Here is a 17112-nt window from a genome sequence, read left to right on the forward strand (position 1 = left end):
CTTTGTTCATTCAAAGTTGGATCTTGAGCCTTAGTTCTAGTAGAAAATAAAACAAACAAATGCATATTACAGCAGATTATCAACGCAAAACACTAAGAACTGCCTAAAGCTGGAGCTTGCAAACAGGAAAATGCCGAAATGCGCACCGACGCACAACCATTATGATTTGCATATTGGATATTTGCAAAGCTTAGAGCACACTCCCCTCTCTTTTCGCCGCATCCTGCTACCCACTCATCACCTATACCGACGCTAGATCGAGGCACCCGCTTCTCTTTCTCCCGAGTGATATGAACTGAGATCAACTCGAGCGCAAACAAACAAGATACTCAAGAGAACAGGGGAAACAGAGGAGTGATTGGGTTTCAGATAGCCCGAATTATGTCACGGATACAAGTTCTCTTGGACCGATCTAATTCTACCAAGTAGCTAGGGTTCTAGAGCTAGTTACAATACTTGAAGAAAAAGATGATGCCTGATCCACGGGACGCGCGAGCTACTTATGGGCAGGAAATGACCCACGGCAGTTAACTGAAGCGCAGCGAGCAAGCTTCAGTTAACTGTCAAATTTGTCGGACGGTAAACAGAGGAGCTGAGCGTCGACGTGAGCCGTTCGCTGATCTGGTGGGCTTCAATCGTAGCCGTCCATCGAATTGTTCTCTTCCTGCGCCGTTTCTTCAATCCGTGTCTCGCTGTCAAATTTCTTCAGTTATCTTCAGGTTCAGATTAGCAGGGTCCTGAGCCTGACACCGAGTCCTCCTCGATCGACCGTCTCCTACCTGGACTGGACTCTCGTTCACTCCCCATGGCCGGAGAAGATCCACTCCGCCGGGACGCCGGATTCCTCCTCCCTTTCAACTCGGACTATACAACTCCGACACAAACCCCCTACTCCAGGAACACGGGGCAAGATGCTATAAAGGGTCAGCCGATCCCCTCAACTTCCTCCTCACATCGCAGCGCGAGACCAAGGATCCAAGGATCGTTTACCCACTTTCCCAAAGAAAACAATCGAATCGAATCGACTCAAACGCACGTCCCATCCCATGGCGAGCCAGGGCGACGCGAGCGGGAAAAAGGACTACTCCACGGCGATCCTGGAGAGGAAGAAGTCGCCGAACCGGCTGGTGGTCGACGAGGCGACCAACGACGAGAACTCCACCGTCGCCCTGCACCCGGACACCATGGACAGCCTCGAGCTCTTCCACGGCGACATCGTCCTGCTTAAGGGCAAGAAGCGGAAGGACACGGTCTGCATTCTGCTTCCAGACGACACCTGCGACAAGACCAAGGTCCGGATGAACAAGGTCGTCCGGAAGAACCTGAGGGTCCGGCTGGGCGACGTCGTCTCCGTCCATCAGTGCCCGGACGTCAAATACGGGAAGCGTGTCCACGTACTCCCCGTCGACGACACCGTCGAAGGGATCGCCGGAAACCTGTTCGAAGCCTTCCTGAGACCCTACTTCCTCGAGGCCTATCGTCCTCTCAGGAAAGGAGACCTGTTCCTGGTGAGAGGCGGCATGACGAGCGTGGAGTTCAAGGTTGTGGAGACCGACCCCGCGGAGTACTGCATCGTCGCCTCTGACACGGAGATATTCTGTGACGGCGAGCCTGTCAAGCGGGAGGACGAGGAGAGGCTCGACGACGTCGGCTACGACGATGTCGGCGGAGTCAGGAAGCAGATGGCCCAGATCAGAGAGCTGGTTGAGCTCCCACTGCGCCACCCCCAGCTGTTCAAGTGCATCGGTGTGAAGCCTCCAAAGGGCATCCTGCTGTATGGGCCACCTGGGACCGGCAAGACCCTCATTGCCAGAGCTGTGGCTAATGAAACAGGCGCCTTCTTCTTCCTGATCAATGGCCCGGAGATCATGTCGAAGATGGCCGGAGAGAGCGAGAGCAACCTCAGGAAGGCGTTTGAAGAGGCCGAGAAGAATGCGCCGGCCATCATCTTCATCGATGAGATCGATTCCATAGCACCAAAGAGAGACAAGACCAACGGAGAGGTCGAAAGGCGTATCGTTTCGCAGCTGCTCACTCTCATGGATGGGCTTAAGTCCCGTGCACATGTTATTGTCATGGGCGCTACCAACCGCCCAAACAGCATCGACCCTGCTCTCAGAAGGTTTGGGAGGTTTGACCGGGAGATCGACATTGGAGTCCCCGATGAAGTTGGGCGGCTTGAGGTTCTTCGGATTCACACCAAAAACATGAAGCTAGCTGAAGATGTTGAACTGGAGCATGTCTCGAGGGACACTCATGGGTATGTCGGCGCTGATCTCGCCGCCCTTTGTACCGAGGCTGCTCTCCAGTGCATTCGCGAGAAGATGGATGTTATCGACCTCGAGGATGACACCATTGATGCGGAGATACTGAATTCTATGGCTGTCACCAACGACCATTTCAAGATTGCACTAGGGACAAGCAACCCTTCCGCCCTTCGTGAAACTGTCGTGGAAGTTCCAAATGTCTCTTGGGAAGATATTGGCGGTCTGGAGGGTGTCAAAAGGGACCTGCAGGAGACCGTCCAGTATCCGGTGGAGTACCCAGAGAAGTTTGAGAAGTTTGGCATGTCTCCCTCCAAAGGTGTTCTGTTCTACGGCCCTCCGGGCTGTGGCAAGACCTTGTTGGCCAAGGCGATTGCTAATGAGTGCCAGGCTAACTTCATCAGCATCAAAGGACCGGAGCTGCTTACCATGTGGTTTGGTGAGAGCGAGGCCAATGTGCGTGAGATTTTCGACAAGGCCAGGGGGTCGGCACCATGTGTCCTCTTCTTCGATGAGCTCGACTCGATTGCCACCCAGAGAGGAAACAGTGTAGGCGATGCCGGAGGTGCCGCTGATAGGGTGCTGAACCAGCTTCTCACCGAGATGGACGGAATGAATGCCAAGAAAACCGTGTTCATCATCGGCGCCACCAACAGGCCAGACATCATAGACCCTGCCTTGCTTAGGCCGGGGCGCCTTGATCAGCTTATCTACATTCCTCTGCCTGACGTTGAATCCAGGCTCCAGATCTTCAGGGCCTGCCTTAGGAAGTCTCCTGTGGCCAAGGACGTCGACCTGAATGCGCTCGCCAAATACACGCAAGGGTTCAGCGGCGCAGACATCACGGAAATCTGCCAGCGTGCGTGCAAATACGCCATCAGAGAGAACATTGAGAAGGACATGGAAAAGGAGAGGCGGCTGAAGGAAAACCCTGAAGCCATGGAGGAAGACGAGGTGGACGAGATCAAGGCTGCTCACTTCGAGGAGAGCATGAGATATGCACGCCGGAGTGTGAGCGACGCTGATATTCGCAAATACCAGGCCTTTGCTCAGACGCTGCAGCAGTCCCGCGGTTTCGGCAGTGAGTTCCGGTTCGCTGATCAGCCAGCAACAGGCACTACCGCCGTGACAGATCCTTTCGCATCCTCTGCCACGGCAGCTGAAGAAGATGATTTGTATAGTTAAATTGTCTGTTGTGTTTTGTACTTACTGTATTATATTAGGAGTATGCATCTATAAGACATAGGAAGATCATGTAATCATATTTTTAAGTGCAGTGTTGTGATATATATAATGAAGATTGTATCCTCCAAATGAAAGAAAAAAAACATTTTTCTCCTATTCCAGTCTGCGTGGCAAGTATATATCCATTGGCCTGTGGTACAATTCTCTTGTTCTCTACAGGCAGGCCGCATCAAGGGTATTAGCAATTTAGCATTATATGTGATGCTATTTCTTCTTCTTTTAAATGTACTAGTTCAGTTTCGCTTCGGTATCTTAATAAACCTTCTGTTATGCTGCATGATTACCTCTACTGAGAAGTGCCAGAGCCTCACCAGAATGTTGACAAATTAGTTTAGATGAAAGGCTCTGCAATGCACCAATACCAAATTTTGGATTCTCCAACAAAGTAACTGAAATAATCTGTTGATTAGTACCTGGTTTGGCATCTGTCCCCCTAGCTGTTCAGTATTGGCCCCTTTACCACATCCGCAATCAACAGCGCTCCACGAATTCTGAAGCGTGGGATGGCCGTACTCTCAAGCTTAACTTGAAAGGAATTTTACCCCAGCTGTGATGAAGTTTTGGTATGAGCTAGAGCAGATTGCTAGGCATTAACCAGGCCAATGTCATGGTTGCCCTGAAAGATCTGGCAGTATACCAACAGCGGAGTTTACTCAACCAGCTCCATAGAGCTCTCTCTAAACTAATATAAGATCTTTTAGATCACTACTTTAATGATCTAAAAGATCTTATATTAGTTTACAGAGGGAGTGACTCGAGCCTTTATTTCTTCCATATAGAAAATACAAGTCCCTTCAGAAGTTGAGGTTTTAGTATCTCATAACAAAATGATGACCATGGGCAATCTGAAAAGGGGAAACCTGATCTTGTCTTTTGTTCAGAAACTGAAACTGTGCATCCATCACCTGCTCTTTGATTGTGTAGTTGTTGTTCTCAAAAAAGGATTGTGTAGTTACTACTAACAATATCTTGGAAATTATCCTTTTCTGGCTCTACACTGGGCATTGATTATGAACTTGTGGCTAAGTTTTGGGTTTCTGATGAATATGAAAAATTAGAAACGGCCTCGTTTTAAACCATGTTGTTTGGATGGATATCAAACAGGTGTGGTGGCTAAAAGAACACAGATGCTTCCAGTCTCCACATCCACTTGAAACCGCTGCAAATTGGATTGGAGTGATGCCTTCAGGCTTTGGAGGGAGCTGGAGGCTCTAAACCTGGCCTCTCTCAACCAGCACAGGCTGAATTCCTCTCTGACCATCTGCTCTGCTGGGGAGTCGTTCTGGGCTCAAGATTTCAGATCCGCCACCAACCCCATTTGCTCCTGGATTCCCTCAACACCTACCCTGCTGGAGTTGAAGTGAATCCCAAAGAGCTTCCACATTTTCTAAACATTAAACACAGGTTTCTCCACAAGCTAAATAAGCACCGTTTGTATAATAAGCAACCAGCTTACTGGTAATTTCAAGAGACAATTCAAGTAAATAGGATCACAAGTTCACAGCAGCTTCTCACACCAACCCGATCGATTTATTTCTTTATTCCTTCCTTCTGGGTAAAATGAAATATGGTAATGGAATGAATTGTTACATTGTAATTGTATCCATGTTACACACCAGTCTCAACTACTCAACTGGCACCAAAAATAACTTTGGACATTCCTCGAGTCCTTGGCGACTGCCATCACGCCCACATGCTTGAATGATAAATTTCAGGCTGGTGACTTCATCAGGAACTTGGAGGTCTGACACATAGAAAGCTTCAACAGTTGCGACGCCAAGAAAGCTTCTGGAAGCCTTGGCACTTGAATCCGCAATCAACTTCTCCACATATATGTTATACTTCATGAACGATGCTTGATGGCTGGTATTCAGCTTCCAGCTAATTTTCAGACTCAGAAGCTTAGATGTGTTGGAATTATTTGACCAAGAGATGTACTTGCCTTCAGTCACCCATGATTCTGCTGAAGGGAACTGTGTGTTTTCGTCCATGTTCCGGATGCTTATGTGGCCCAGTGATGCATGGTAAGGCCACGACCTATTTGCATCTTCCTCTGAGCTTTCATCTTCATCTGCTTCCGAATTGATTTTGCCACTAGTTTTCAGTGTGCAGACGATGTTGATGCCAATCAATGTGTAGCTGGCACTGGACTGGACAGTTGCTCGGTAGATGACCCAGTTTTGGTTATCTGGAGCATGTGGTTCTACCTTATCAGATTGAACATAGGAGCTGTACAAGCGATGCTGTTTCTTTCTACTGAATGTCACTATGTCCTCTGCAATGAGAATTGAGGTATTCTCCTTGTTTCTGGATGAAAAGTCTAGGGACAATCCTAGATCAGAGTTTGCTTCAGCGTTGACCTGAATCAATCACCAGGAAGGAACTTTTGTCATTTTGCTGAGAAGAAAAGAGCTTATTGAAAAAGCAGATCAGTAAGGTAAGGGTGTGCATGTAGTGTTAGCATGGACATACTTTTCCTTGGCACTTAGGGACCTCGTGTCAATGTTATTAATAAATAACAAGAAACATTTGTGTAGTGTGATTGGGAGTGAAGTGAATGATCAGTTGGAAGATATTTTCTCACCGAATAAAAGAGATGTACATATCCATCTTCCATGGAAAGTCCTCCATTAAAAAGCTGCTCTGAGAAAATTGCATTCTGCCTGAGACTTCCTTGGACTGTCACACAATCCCCTCCACTGTACGGATCATCCTTGAAACTATGCATCAACCAGCGAAATATGGTCATAAATTGGAAAAGGCTGTAGAAGTGATAATATGACATGTATATAGAAGGAAAATAAAGATTGCGTGCTCGGTGGTAAGACACATAAAGGAAGCACAAGTTCAATTAGCACAACAAATAACAAACAGCCAGTCTGCTTGCCCAACAAAGTAGTACGCCTTTCTAGTTCTAGCATAAGAAATGGAAAATAATAAGAATGCAAGGCACACATATTTATATCTAAACTTAACGGTGAGCTTACTTGATAGAAGTTCGTACTGGTGGTTGAACTTCATCTCCAGTGTACTTAAGCATAGGCTGGTAAAGAAGGGGCCATATGACACGTTAGTTCAGGATGGGTTGACAAAGAAGTTGCAGCAATTTTTAGAGGTGGGCACAGGCAATGGCATTTTTCAAACATAGTTTCACCCCTGCAGTTTAAACTCTTTCTGGTAACATATCATATTTTATAGAGGTGCAGAGAAAGAAGTGCTAAATGATCAATGTATCACTCAGGTAGGAAATTTCAATTCAAACCATGCAACACAGCATGTATAAGGTGCTTTTAGATTTAATCATTTTGTGTCAAGGTGTAGAGTGTGAACATGTATGTAAAAGACATGATCCATCAGGATCTGTTGGCAGTATAGTACCTGAAAACTCTGGCAAGAAATATTGTTCCATGGATCACCTGAGATTTGTAGACCTTCAGAGGAGACCTTGTAACCATGACCCTGGAGGAAAGCAAAAGTTTAAAGCCATTTAATATAAAAATATAAAAAGGAGAATATACTATTCCACTAGGTAAACTCAGTATTAGGTATCAATTGTTGCATATCAAATCATTGCACATTGTGCTAATATTGGCACTGTAAATATATACTTAAAGTGATAAAGCAGTATATATATTACCACACTGTAGTATATGAGACATGGCTATAAGTACACCTGCTGAACAAGTAGATTGAATAATGAGCACTTAGGAACTACTACTAGAACATGGACGGTTTAAATAGCTATTCATTCTAAAAAGTCAGCATCGAGAATCACTGTATCGTCATTCCTGGGGTTAGAGGTTTTGTAAAGCACTTCAACATCATATGACATGCCTAAGATGCAGATTCGATCATTAATTATATTCTGAGTATGGTTATGTACTGACTTCTGCAGCCAGTATAATTGATAACAATATTCTGATAATTAATGCTACAGTAATAATCACTGGAGATGTACCTGATCAAAATCTGAGTAGAAGGGTAATCGTTTTGGATAGCTCCGAGGAACATCCCATGATTTTTCAACGAGGCCCCACCAGCTGCACTATTACTGGGTGAATACTTCCAAAAAGTATATCAGAACTTAGGAGAGTGTTAGCAGTACGTTACCGATTTTGTGCACTCTGAAAGTCAGGCTGTTGCTTAGTTTCATATATCCATCCAGGAGCAAATATGGCAGTTGAGACATCATCTTTTTTAAGTAGATCAAGGGCAACATTTGTCTAGCAAAATAGATAGTTGACAGTTTAATAGAATGCATTTGCATTCGTGCAAAATAGTTAGAAAGGCTGATCTACTACATTACTGTAGCATTCAATCAATGTTGTATAGCCAGCATGTTTTACAACACTTGAGCATTCAGCATTGGAGTATGTATCTATTTAACACTTAATATGCAGGGCAATTGTTGAGCTACACTCAGAATACCTTACTAATTTAGTTGCCAGTGTTTCGAAGCAGAGTACAGACAGGAAGGAATGCAATACACTGCAGCAAGAATCGTGAGTTGAACCAAAAAGAGAGAAGATTTCACGTACATTCCATTTCCCACCACCGAAAGTATTTCGGCCGAAAACATCAATACCCATGTACACATCATACTTCCGGTCACCAGCAGCTGCAGCTGAATCTCGTGGATATTTTTCCTACCAAAATCATCCCAATTTTTTCAGGTAATTATTAAGGAGATATTGCGGGGGACCAGAAAAGAAAAAGAGGGTTACCTTCCATGTATAATTGACAAATAAGCCATCACACAAATCAAAGAATGGCTTGTTATGCTCGTTGAGCTTATCCTGCCAGTCAAGATCGCCACCCACGGTAATTGCATCATACCTGTAGTAGGGCCAAGTCAAAGACGCCAAATAGTTCATAAAACAAGTTTCACAAGTAAAACCAGTCATGCTTATTGCACAGTAGGAAATACCATATGACTAAAGATCCAGGAACAGCAGCATGCATTCTCTTGGTTAGATGATTGACAAACTCTTTCAGGTTATCGATGAACTGAATGTCGAGCTTAACCTCAATGTTGATCTGAAAGATAATTCAGCATCAGCAACAGACATATCTCCAAGAACGGCAGCATAGATCAGATAAAATTCTTATGGCGAATAAATTACTCCGTAGTGGTCCAATTTAGTCACAAAACGAGAACATTTCACTCTCTCATGTATATCAAGTTCCTCAAATCCAATTTGCATGGGGATCATATTGTGAAAAAAATGTATCCTTTCTTTCACCAAGTACTGTATAGCTTCAGAAATCAGAACCCCAAATTAATAATATATAGCATGTAAAGATTACCAGCCAGCCATCAAAGCCTAAGGCAGCAGCCAGCTCTGCAAGCCTCTCGGCATACATCTGTGCTGAATCCTGTGTTGCAAACATCTCCCTGCAGATTTCTGCACCTTTATCCCACTCTGTGATGAACGTTCCCAAAACCTTGGCTCAAAAACCGGCAAAGCAAAATTACACGACCACTTGAGCGAAGTCAAGAAGCAAGCAGGAACAAGGCCGGTAAGACCATGCGTGGAGACAAGAAAACGAACCTTGACGCCGTGGAGGTGCGCGGCGTTGGTCCAGCATGGCGGCGGGAGAGTGACGAGGTAGTGAGAGAAGTAGACGAAGACGTCGACGAGGTGCCAATGCCAGAGCGCGTAGGCATCGGGGTTAGCGCCGCCCTGCGGCGCCGCGTCGTCGCGGTAGCCACCCTGGAAGTCATGGCAGACGAGGAGGCGCCGCCGCGGCGGGAGCGGCGCCCCGGGGGAGGGGAGCGGCGTGGAGGCGCGGTTGAAGGGGAGGTGGAAGTTGGAGTCCTCGGAGAGGTAGGAGCGGGAGGCGAGCGCGGCGAGGTCGGTGATGGGATAGGAGATGGGCGGCGCCGGCCTGGAAGCGTCGAACGGCGGCTCCCACTGACGCCGCTCGCCTTCGGAGACGGCGGCGTCGTCCGCGGCGGGAAGAGTCATGATGTCGCGGAGGAGACGGAGGAGGCGGCGCAGGGAGAAGGGCATGTGCTCCACCGCCGTTGAACCGGCGGCGGACGGCGACGGTGTGCCCACCAAAAGTTATTGTCGGTCAATACGCAATTCAGCCTTGGACTTGGCAACTAGTACGAATTTTATGGTAATTTTAGTCCAAAAATTGAGCTCCTCCCCTCCTCCAATTTAAATCCTTCGATGAAATGAAAGCAATTTGTGTTACTGAGCACTTGCTAGTTGCTACACACACGCGCATCCCACGCGTGGAGGTGAAGACTGACGAAGAACTAAAATAGTGGATCATTTGGAGATTTGGGTGATGGGGGGCCGTTGTTTGCCTGAGAAGCAAGACTGAGCCACTGTCCCAGTTTAATCACCCCATGTGATGATCTCTTAGTCACATGCATATGCACGTTATGCTGTCTAATCCTTGTTTATTAAGGATGACGTTAGGCGTCGGTCGACCGACGGAAGCAAGGGATCGGTCGCTTTGGGAGTCAGCCATCCGATCGCCCTTGCATGTAATATGTGGATCAGTGGGCGCCCGTTCCCCTCTCACTTTGCACGCGTCTCTACTCTCCCGCATGCCTTGTTGTCGAAGATGTAAGGAATCATAAGGCCCCTGTGTTGCTCTACTGCGACGGTTGGGTTAACATCGAGCTTTGCAACATCATCGTTGACCGTTTCCAGCATCGCCGGCTAGGGGTCGCGACATCGCTGGCTGTCACACCTTGCACTTCGTGCTCCATTTGTAGCATTGCCATCGGCCATGCGTCGCTGGTCATAGCTCCGCTGGACACACCGCCTGCTCGCAACGCCCTTGTTCGCCACTCACATCGCCTTGTCACTGCACCCGCCGCCCTGCTAGCTCGCTCGAAGTGTCTCTGCTACACACTCGCATCGCCCTATCACCGCGCTTGTAGCGCATGCCGGCAAGTTCGCAACACCCCCTCTGCCCCCGCCGGTGATCTCGTAGAACCATGACCACCGCTTGCAACACTGTCGTCCCCGGCTCTGCAGCAACGGTGCTTGATTTACTACGACCCCCCACTCGGCTCCGCGATAGCTACCCTCGTCTTCTTCACCCGCTTGAAAGTGCATCTCAATAATACTCTACTTTTGATGATTAATGACAAAACCATCTGAGAGAACTAATCATTTTAATGAGTTTATTTCAGGACTTTGGACTAATTTTCATATACCGGTCCATGGCTATAACCTATAAGTAGGACATGACTGGTGACCCTACAAACAGACTTTCTAGTTGTTGACCTCATCAAGCTCATCATTTGAACTTCCTAGGTATTTTGGCGAATTCAAGATTCATATTGAGTATAGGACAGGGGTGCAAGCAAAGACTTTGGGTTTGAATTCCAAGAACAGAGCCTCAGCCAAAGCTATCCCAAAATCCACTCCCTAGCCATCTTTGAATTAATTCTCTAAGCCACAGTACTTTTGAAGATTTTCTGCTAGTACTGTCCAGCTAGGTAGGGTTATTCATGCTTAGAGATCAAACCCATACTCAACTGTTAGAACCACCATCTTGTTGTTTCCAAACTATAGACCCCTATAATCCACTTTGACAAAAACCTCCTATTTTGGTTGGCACTTCTGAGTCGTCTTGATTTGCTTCTCTTTACTCATGGTATAAGTTTGATGCCTCTGCTTTTTTCATCCAAACTTCCAAGCTATGGCTAGCGCTTTTTTTGTAGATATCTCAAATCTCGCAGAGACTCTGTTTTGTATGGTACTACTGAGCAATCTATTTTACCAGTACTTCTGAGCCATTCTATCATAGTAGGAAAGTGCTTCCTTTTTGTGTTTATAACCACTTCTCATTCACCATCGGTACCTCCTAGTGATGTATTTCTTCTGGTTTTCGTACACTACCTTGTCATCAAATTTATTTGAACTGGTTTGGTATTCCCACTAGGTTTCTATTAGTGCGTTCGATCCTATGCTACTTTTTTGTGTGACAACTATGTTTTGGATCTCCTTTATATATTCTCTACCATACCCCTTTGTGGATCAAAGCATCCATCCCATACCCTCAAAACTCATTCCACTCATTGCAACCACTCCACTCCAACACATCCCACTCCACTCCACTCAACCCATCAACCACATAGAGGAAGGTAATCCAAGGCAAGAGAAAAATAAAGAAGTGTTGAGTGATTCCCTGGTTTACTTCTTGTTTTTTGAAAAACAAGAAGCCCCCCTTTCTTGAATCCCTACTCCTCAAGATCATCTCTTTCACCAAATTCCTATTCTTGTGACAGAGATAGTGTTCCTTTGGATTCTTGAGAGAAGCTTGATTGATTTTTTTATGGAGTTCTTACAAAGTGAATTTACCACTACAACAGGAAGGTCCTAAGATGACACATGTATCGGAGACCATTAGACCAAACTGTGTGTGATGTAAGAATCGCAAACGGTATGGTAATAAAATCCTCACCAATAAAATGAATTGTGTGCGATGGTTGATCTATCAAGCATGATTCATATAAGAGTTGCTTGTGCGATACATGGCATACAGTTAATTCGTATGACTGTTTGTGATGAGCCAAAATAACGCAAATGGTTGCCTAGATCCAGATGTGTGCGACAGACGACATACAGGTAACCCACATGAACTGTTTGTGATGATCCAGAAGAACACAAACGATTCAGCGTAACAAAATGTGTGCGATACTCGGCAAACAGGCCAGTAATCAGAATTATGTGGGAATAATAATAATAATAATAACACAGATGATTCCTGCTAATAAGTTGTGGGCAAACGCTTGCTGATAAACAATTGTCTGTGATTGTTGAAATCATCACTGACGTGTAGTTTAATCGTATGTGATGCGATTTGCTCTGTCTGCACAAAATTTATACTTTTTCTACAGAACAACAACATATATACTTATAAGAACATGATTGCATAAACAAATTAAATATCCAATTACATAACTGACTACACATAACATTTGCGCAGCTCAATAAACAATTACATGCATAATAAACTAGGAGAAATGATCATCAAATCATCTACTTCTTGTGACGCTTGCCGCTACTGATATGCTTGTGGCCCGATCCCTCGCCCGGAGCAGGACGGAGGCACTTCCACATGTCAATGATTCGCCTGTACATCTCGTAGCTGGTGTACGTCTCCTTGGCTGCATACTTGACGTGATCATCATATAGTCTATGTACACAGGCCCTGTGCGAGGTAGGCTTATTCTTGTTGCAGTCATCCTTCATGTTTCTATAGTAGGGGTCGGTGATGGCTATGACAAGGTCAACCAGGGAGTACTTCTCCTTCTTACTGCCCCATACCCTGTACTGGCCCTGGATGTGGACAAGATTCTGGCAAGCCAAGCCCGAAGTCTCAAGCACCTTTACATCATTGGTGGTTCCACCATAGCGAAGCTATAGTCGTGGCTGTTGACAAACCCGGCGAAGCGCTCGTAAGGCCTTGTGGCCAGGCAGTAATGGTATATGAGGGCATGATGGCACACACATGACTGAGTGACGATAATCTTCTGATAATACCCGGCACAACCGCCAGTGTACTCGAGGTCGAAGCCGACCACTTTGTACTTGTCCTTAGCAAGTAACTGCTCCATAGTGTTAATGGAGCTCTCCACCCAGGTCGGCTCATTGGTGTACACCACCGAGAGGTCCGTCAACATCATGTGGGTGTCCATTGGGAGACGCAAGGTGAACTACCGCTCATCGTCGTCGTTAGCCACTGGGAGCACCATTGGAGCGGCTAGATATCCTCTCTGTATGTGTCCTTGTTGGTGTGCTTATTGTGTTGTGGGGCGAGATCGAGAGGTTGAAGAGATTAAGGTAAATGGTTGCGAGAATAAATGGGGGTCGGACGGCCTGGAATATCGGCACGTCCGCATGGCGGATTTTGCAGTGCGTTGCTACTTGTGAGCTGCGTTGAGATTTCCCCCTAAGAGGAGGGGAGATGCAGTATAGTAGAGATAAGTATTTCCCTCAGTGAGAACCAAGGTTTATTGAACCAATAGGAGAATCACGCAAAGCCTCGTGAACAAAACCTGCACACACAAAAGGAAATACTTGCACCCAACGCGGGCAAGAGGGTTGTCAATCCCCTTGAAATCGTTACTTGCAAGGATCAAATCTTGTATAGGTAGATGGATAAATTACAAAGTAAAATAAAAGTAATAAAATCGCAACACATGTATTTTGGATTTTATAATATGATAAAGGTAGACCCGAGGGCCATAGTTTTCACTAGAGGCTTCTCTCTCGAACACATAGCATACGGTGGGTGAACAAATTACTGTTGAGCAATTGATAGAAATGCGCATAGTTATGACGTATTCACGGCAATGATCATGTATATAGGCATCACGTCCGATACAAGTAGACCGACTCCTGCCTGCATCTACTACTATTACTCCATCAATCGACCACTATCCAGACAGTGAGGATGATGTACAAGCCCGCCGTGATCGATTCCCCCTCCGGCAGAGTACCAGAAAAGGCCTCCGGATGGGATCACGGAAGAACAGAAGCTTGCGATGGAGGAAAAAGGGTTTCAGGTGGCTCTCTGCTGGTCCCAATATTTGAGAATTTATAGAAGTGGAATTAGGTCAGACGGAGCCTCATGGAGCCCACAAGGTAACATGCGCCCCCAGGGCACACCCTGTTGCCTTGCCATCTCCTCGATCGTCGTCTGGTCTCCTCCCGATGCTTTTAGGGTCTCTTGTCCAGAAAAAAATCGTCAAAATGTTTCGTAGCGTTTGGACTCCGTTTCATACTGATTTTCTAGAAAACAAAAAACAAACAGAAAACAACAACCGGCACTAGGCACTGGGTTAATTGATTAGTCCCAGAAAATGATATAAAATAGAACAAAAAGTCATATAAGGTATCCAAGATTGACAATACAATTGCATGAAACAATAAAAAATTATAGATATGTTTGACCTCTTTCTTACAAGTTGTGGCATTTTATTGAGGACGAGCAAACCCTAAGCTTAGGGGAGTTGATGAGTCCAGTTTATGACAATTTGAACCTTTTTATTTCGTTCCATAGTGTAGGATTCTTTGGATTTTATTGCGTTCACGCACCCTTTTTTATGTTTTCACCAGGATATCATCCACGAGAATTGTTTGGAGGCCAATTTATGGTAATGAAACACGCTAATTAATGTGATAAAACACTACCGTAAAAAGGTTGAACAAATGGGATAAGAAACAACTCATGCAGGGGACTCCAGAGCACAAGACGACGTGTGGTATGAGCGCATGCGCTCGTACAAGCGGACATACCACCCGCCGCCGCCTCCACCTGGTCAACTACTCTACCCCAATACAAACGGATCAAGGGGGAGAGACAGAACGCATCAAGAAACACGCCTGAAATGAAGAACCCTAACCTCCGAAAGGATGCCGGAGGGGGATTGATCCAAGGACTTCGCCGCCGAATCGAGACGACATCATCATCTGTCTCCATTATCACCATCCCATCTCCATCTTCTCTGTAATACATTAACCGATGTGGATTCACTTTTGTATTACATCGATGCTACCGCCACGTTCATCGTGATTGATCCCGTGATGTTTGAACTCTCGATGCGCGAGTAGGTTCACTAGTTCTCGAGGATATGGAGGAACACTAGTATGTTTACGATCGTTTGATAATAAGATTTGATATCCTCTTTATATCTTTATGTTTAATAATCTTCTTGATGTTGAGTGAAGTCGACCATCAAACATATGCCTCTTTTGGACGGAAGGTTGTCACTATTGGTGTGAAGATGGGAAACAAATGTCGGTGCTGAAAGTACTTATCTCCCTTCTCCCCGGATCATTGCAATAGGGGGTAAATAGATACGCTTTAGTTGCATCCATGGGGAGACCCTTAGGGCGTGTTTGGTTGGCCGCATGCAGCCCAACCAGACCCGCACGGGATGTGCGTGGCCTATTTGGTTGCCTGGGCTGCATGCGGTTTGAGGCTCGCACGGACCTTAAAGCAGCCCGCAGCCTGGCCCGGCGGAAACTGCCGAATCAGCAGTTTCTCGCGAGGCTGGCTGGGCGCGGCCACGCGTGCGAGGCAGTTGCACGCCTCGGGCAGCGCGGGAGACGGCGGGGATGTCTCATAACTCGCCCCTGATATGTCTCCAACGTATCTATAATTTTTTATTGTTCCATCCTGTTTTATTATCAATCTTGGATGTTTTATAATCATTTTATATCATTTTTTGGTACTAACCTATTGACATAGTGCCAAGTGCGAGCTGCTGTTTTTTCCATGTTTTTTACATCGCAGGAAATCAATATCAGATGAAGTCCAAATGCCACAAAACTCCACGATGATTTTTTATGGGCCAGAAGAAAGGGAATGGGCCCTGGTTGCACCAGGGCGGTGCCCCGAGGGGGGCACAACCCACCAGGGCGCGCCTGGGCCTCCTGGTACGCCCTGGTGGGTTGTGCCCACCTCGGGTGCCCCCGGACTGCCTCTTTGCTCTATAAATACCACAATATTCCAGAAACCCTAGAACATGCGTCAAAATATTCATCGAGCCGCCACAGAGTCCAGAACCACCAGATCCAATCTAGACACCATCACGGAGGGGTTCACCACTTCCATTGGTGCCTCTCCGATGATGCGTGAGTAGTCCTTTGTAGACCTTCGGGTCCGTAGTTAGTAGCTAGATGGATTTCTCTCTCTCTCTCTCTCTCTCTCTCACTGAATTCTCAATACAATGGTCTCTTGGAGATCCACATGATGTAACTCTTTTGCGGTGTGTTTGTAGGGATCTGATGAACTTTGAGTTTATGATCAGTCACATCTTCTTATATCCATGAAAGTTATTTGAGTTTCTTTGATCTCTTATATGCATGATCTCTTATAAACTCGTATTTCTTCTCCGATATTTGAGTTTTGTTTGGCCAACTTGATCTATTTATCTTGCAATGGGAAGAGGTGCCCGGTAGTGGGTTCGATCTTACAGTGCTCGATCCCAGTGACAGAAGGGGAATGACATGTACGTATCGTTGCTACTAAGGATTAAAAGACGAGATCTATATCTTCCGCCATATAGATAAACGAATCTTATCTACATCATGTCATCGTTCTTATTGCATTACTCCGTTTTTCCATGAACTTAATACACTAGATGCATGCTGGATAGCGGTAGATGTGTGGAGTAATAGTAGTAGATGCAGGCAGGAGTCGGTCTACTAATCTTGGACGTGATGCCTATGTAATGATCATTGCCTGGATATCGTCATAATTATTTGAAGTTCTATCAGTTGCCCAACAGTAATTTGTTTACCCACCGTTTGCTATTTTTCTCGAGAAAAGCCACTAGTGAAACCTATGGCCCCCGGGTCTTCTTTCTCATATATTTGCTTGCGATCTACTTTTCCTTTACATTTTTATTCAGATCTATTAAACCAAAAATACAAAAATACCTTGCTGTGTTTTATTTTATTTACGATCTATTATTTCAATCTACTACAATTTATCTCACGTCCGCTTGCCATTTTCTGGCGCCGTTACCCGAAAGGGATTGACAACCCCTTTAACACGTCGGGTTGCGAGGTGTTGTTATTTGTGTGCAGGTGTTGTTTACGTTGTGTTGCTTGGTTCT

At 45.9% G+C, this 17112-nt stretch overlaps 2 protein-coding genes across 2 annotated transcripts; one reads left to right on the top strand and one right to left on the bottom strand.

Annotated features, from left to right (window-relative positions):
- The first annotated feature begins 347 nt into the window (after nucleotides 1-347).
- Nucleotides 348-3746, top strand: LOC123181708 (cell division control protein 48 homolog E-like). Its single transcript, XM_044594031.1, has one exon. It carries the CDS (start codon nucleotides 1047-1049, stop codon nucleotides 3447-3449), a length of 2403 nt encoding a protein of 800 aa, XP_044449966.1. The 5' UTR covers nucleotides 348-1046; the 3' UTR covers nucleotides 3450-3746.
- A 1203-nt stretch (nucleotides 3747-4949) lies between these two features.
- LOC123181709 (cytosolic endo-beta-N-acetylglucosaminidase 1) lies at nucleotides 4950-9749 on the bottom strand. Its single transcript, XM_044594032.1, has 11 exons — nucleotides 9062-9749; nucleotides 8817-8954; nucleotides 8437-8546; nucleotides 8234-8345; nucleotides 8048-8155; nucleotides 7620-7732; nucleotides 7468-7549; nucleotides 6888-6968; nucleotides 6497-6552; nucleotides 6094-6229; nucleotides 4950-5869 (listed from the first exon to the last, which is right to left on the bottom strand). Exons 1-11 carry the CDS (start codon nucleotides 9521-9523, stop codon nucleotides 5135-5137), a joined length of 2133 nt encoding a protein of 710 aa, XP_044449967.1. The 5' UTR covers nucleotides 9524-9749; the 3' UTR covers nucleotides 4950-5134.
- Between the last annotated feature and the right edge of the window lie 7363 nt (nucleotides 9750-17112).

The sequence above is a fragment of the Triticum aestivum genome, chromosome 1D (genome assembly GCF_018294505.1).
Source record: "Triticum aestivum cultivar Chinese Spring chromosome 1D, IWGSC CS RefSeq v2.1, whole genome shotgun sequence".
NCBI classification, from domain to species: domain Eukaryota; kingdom Viridiplantae; phylum Streptophyta; class Magnoliopsida; order Poales; family Poaceae; genus Triticum; species Triticum aestivum.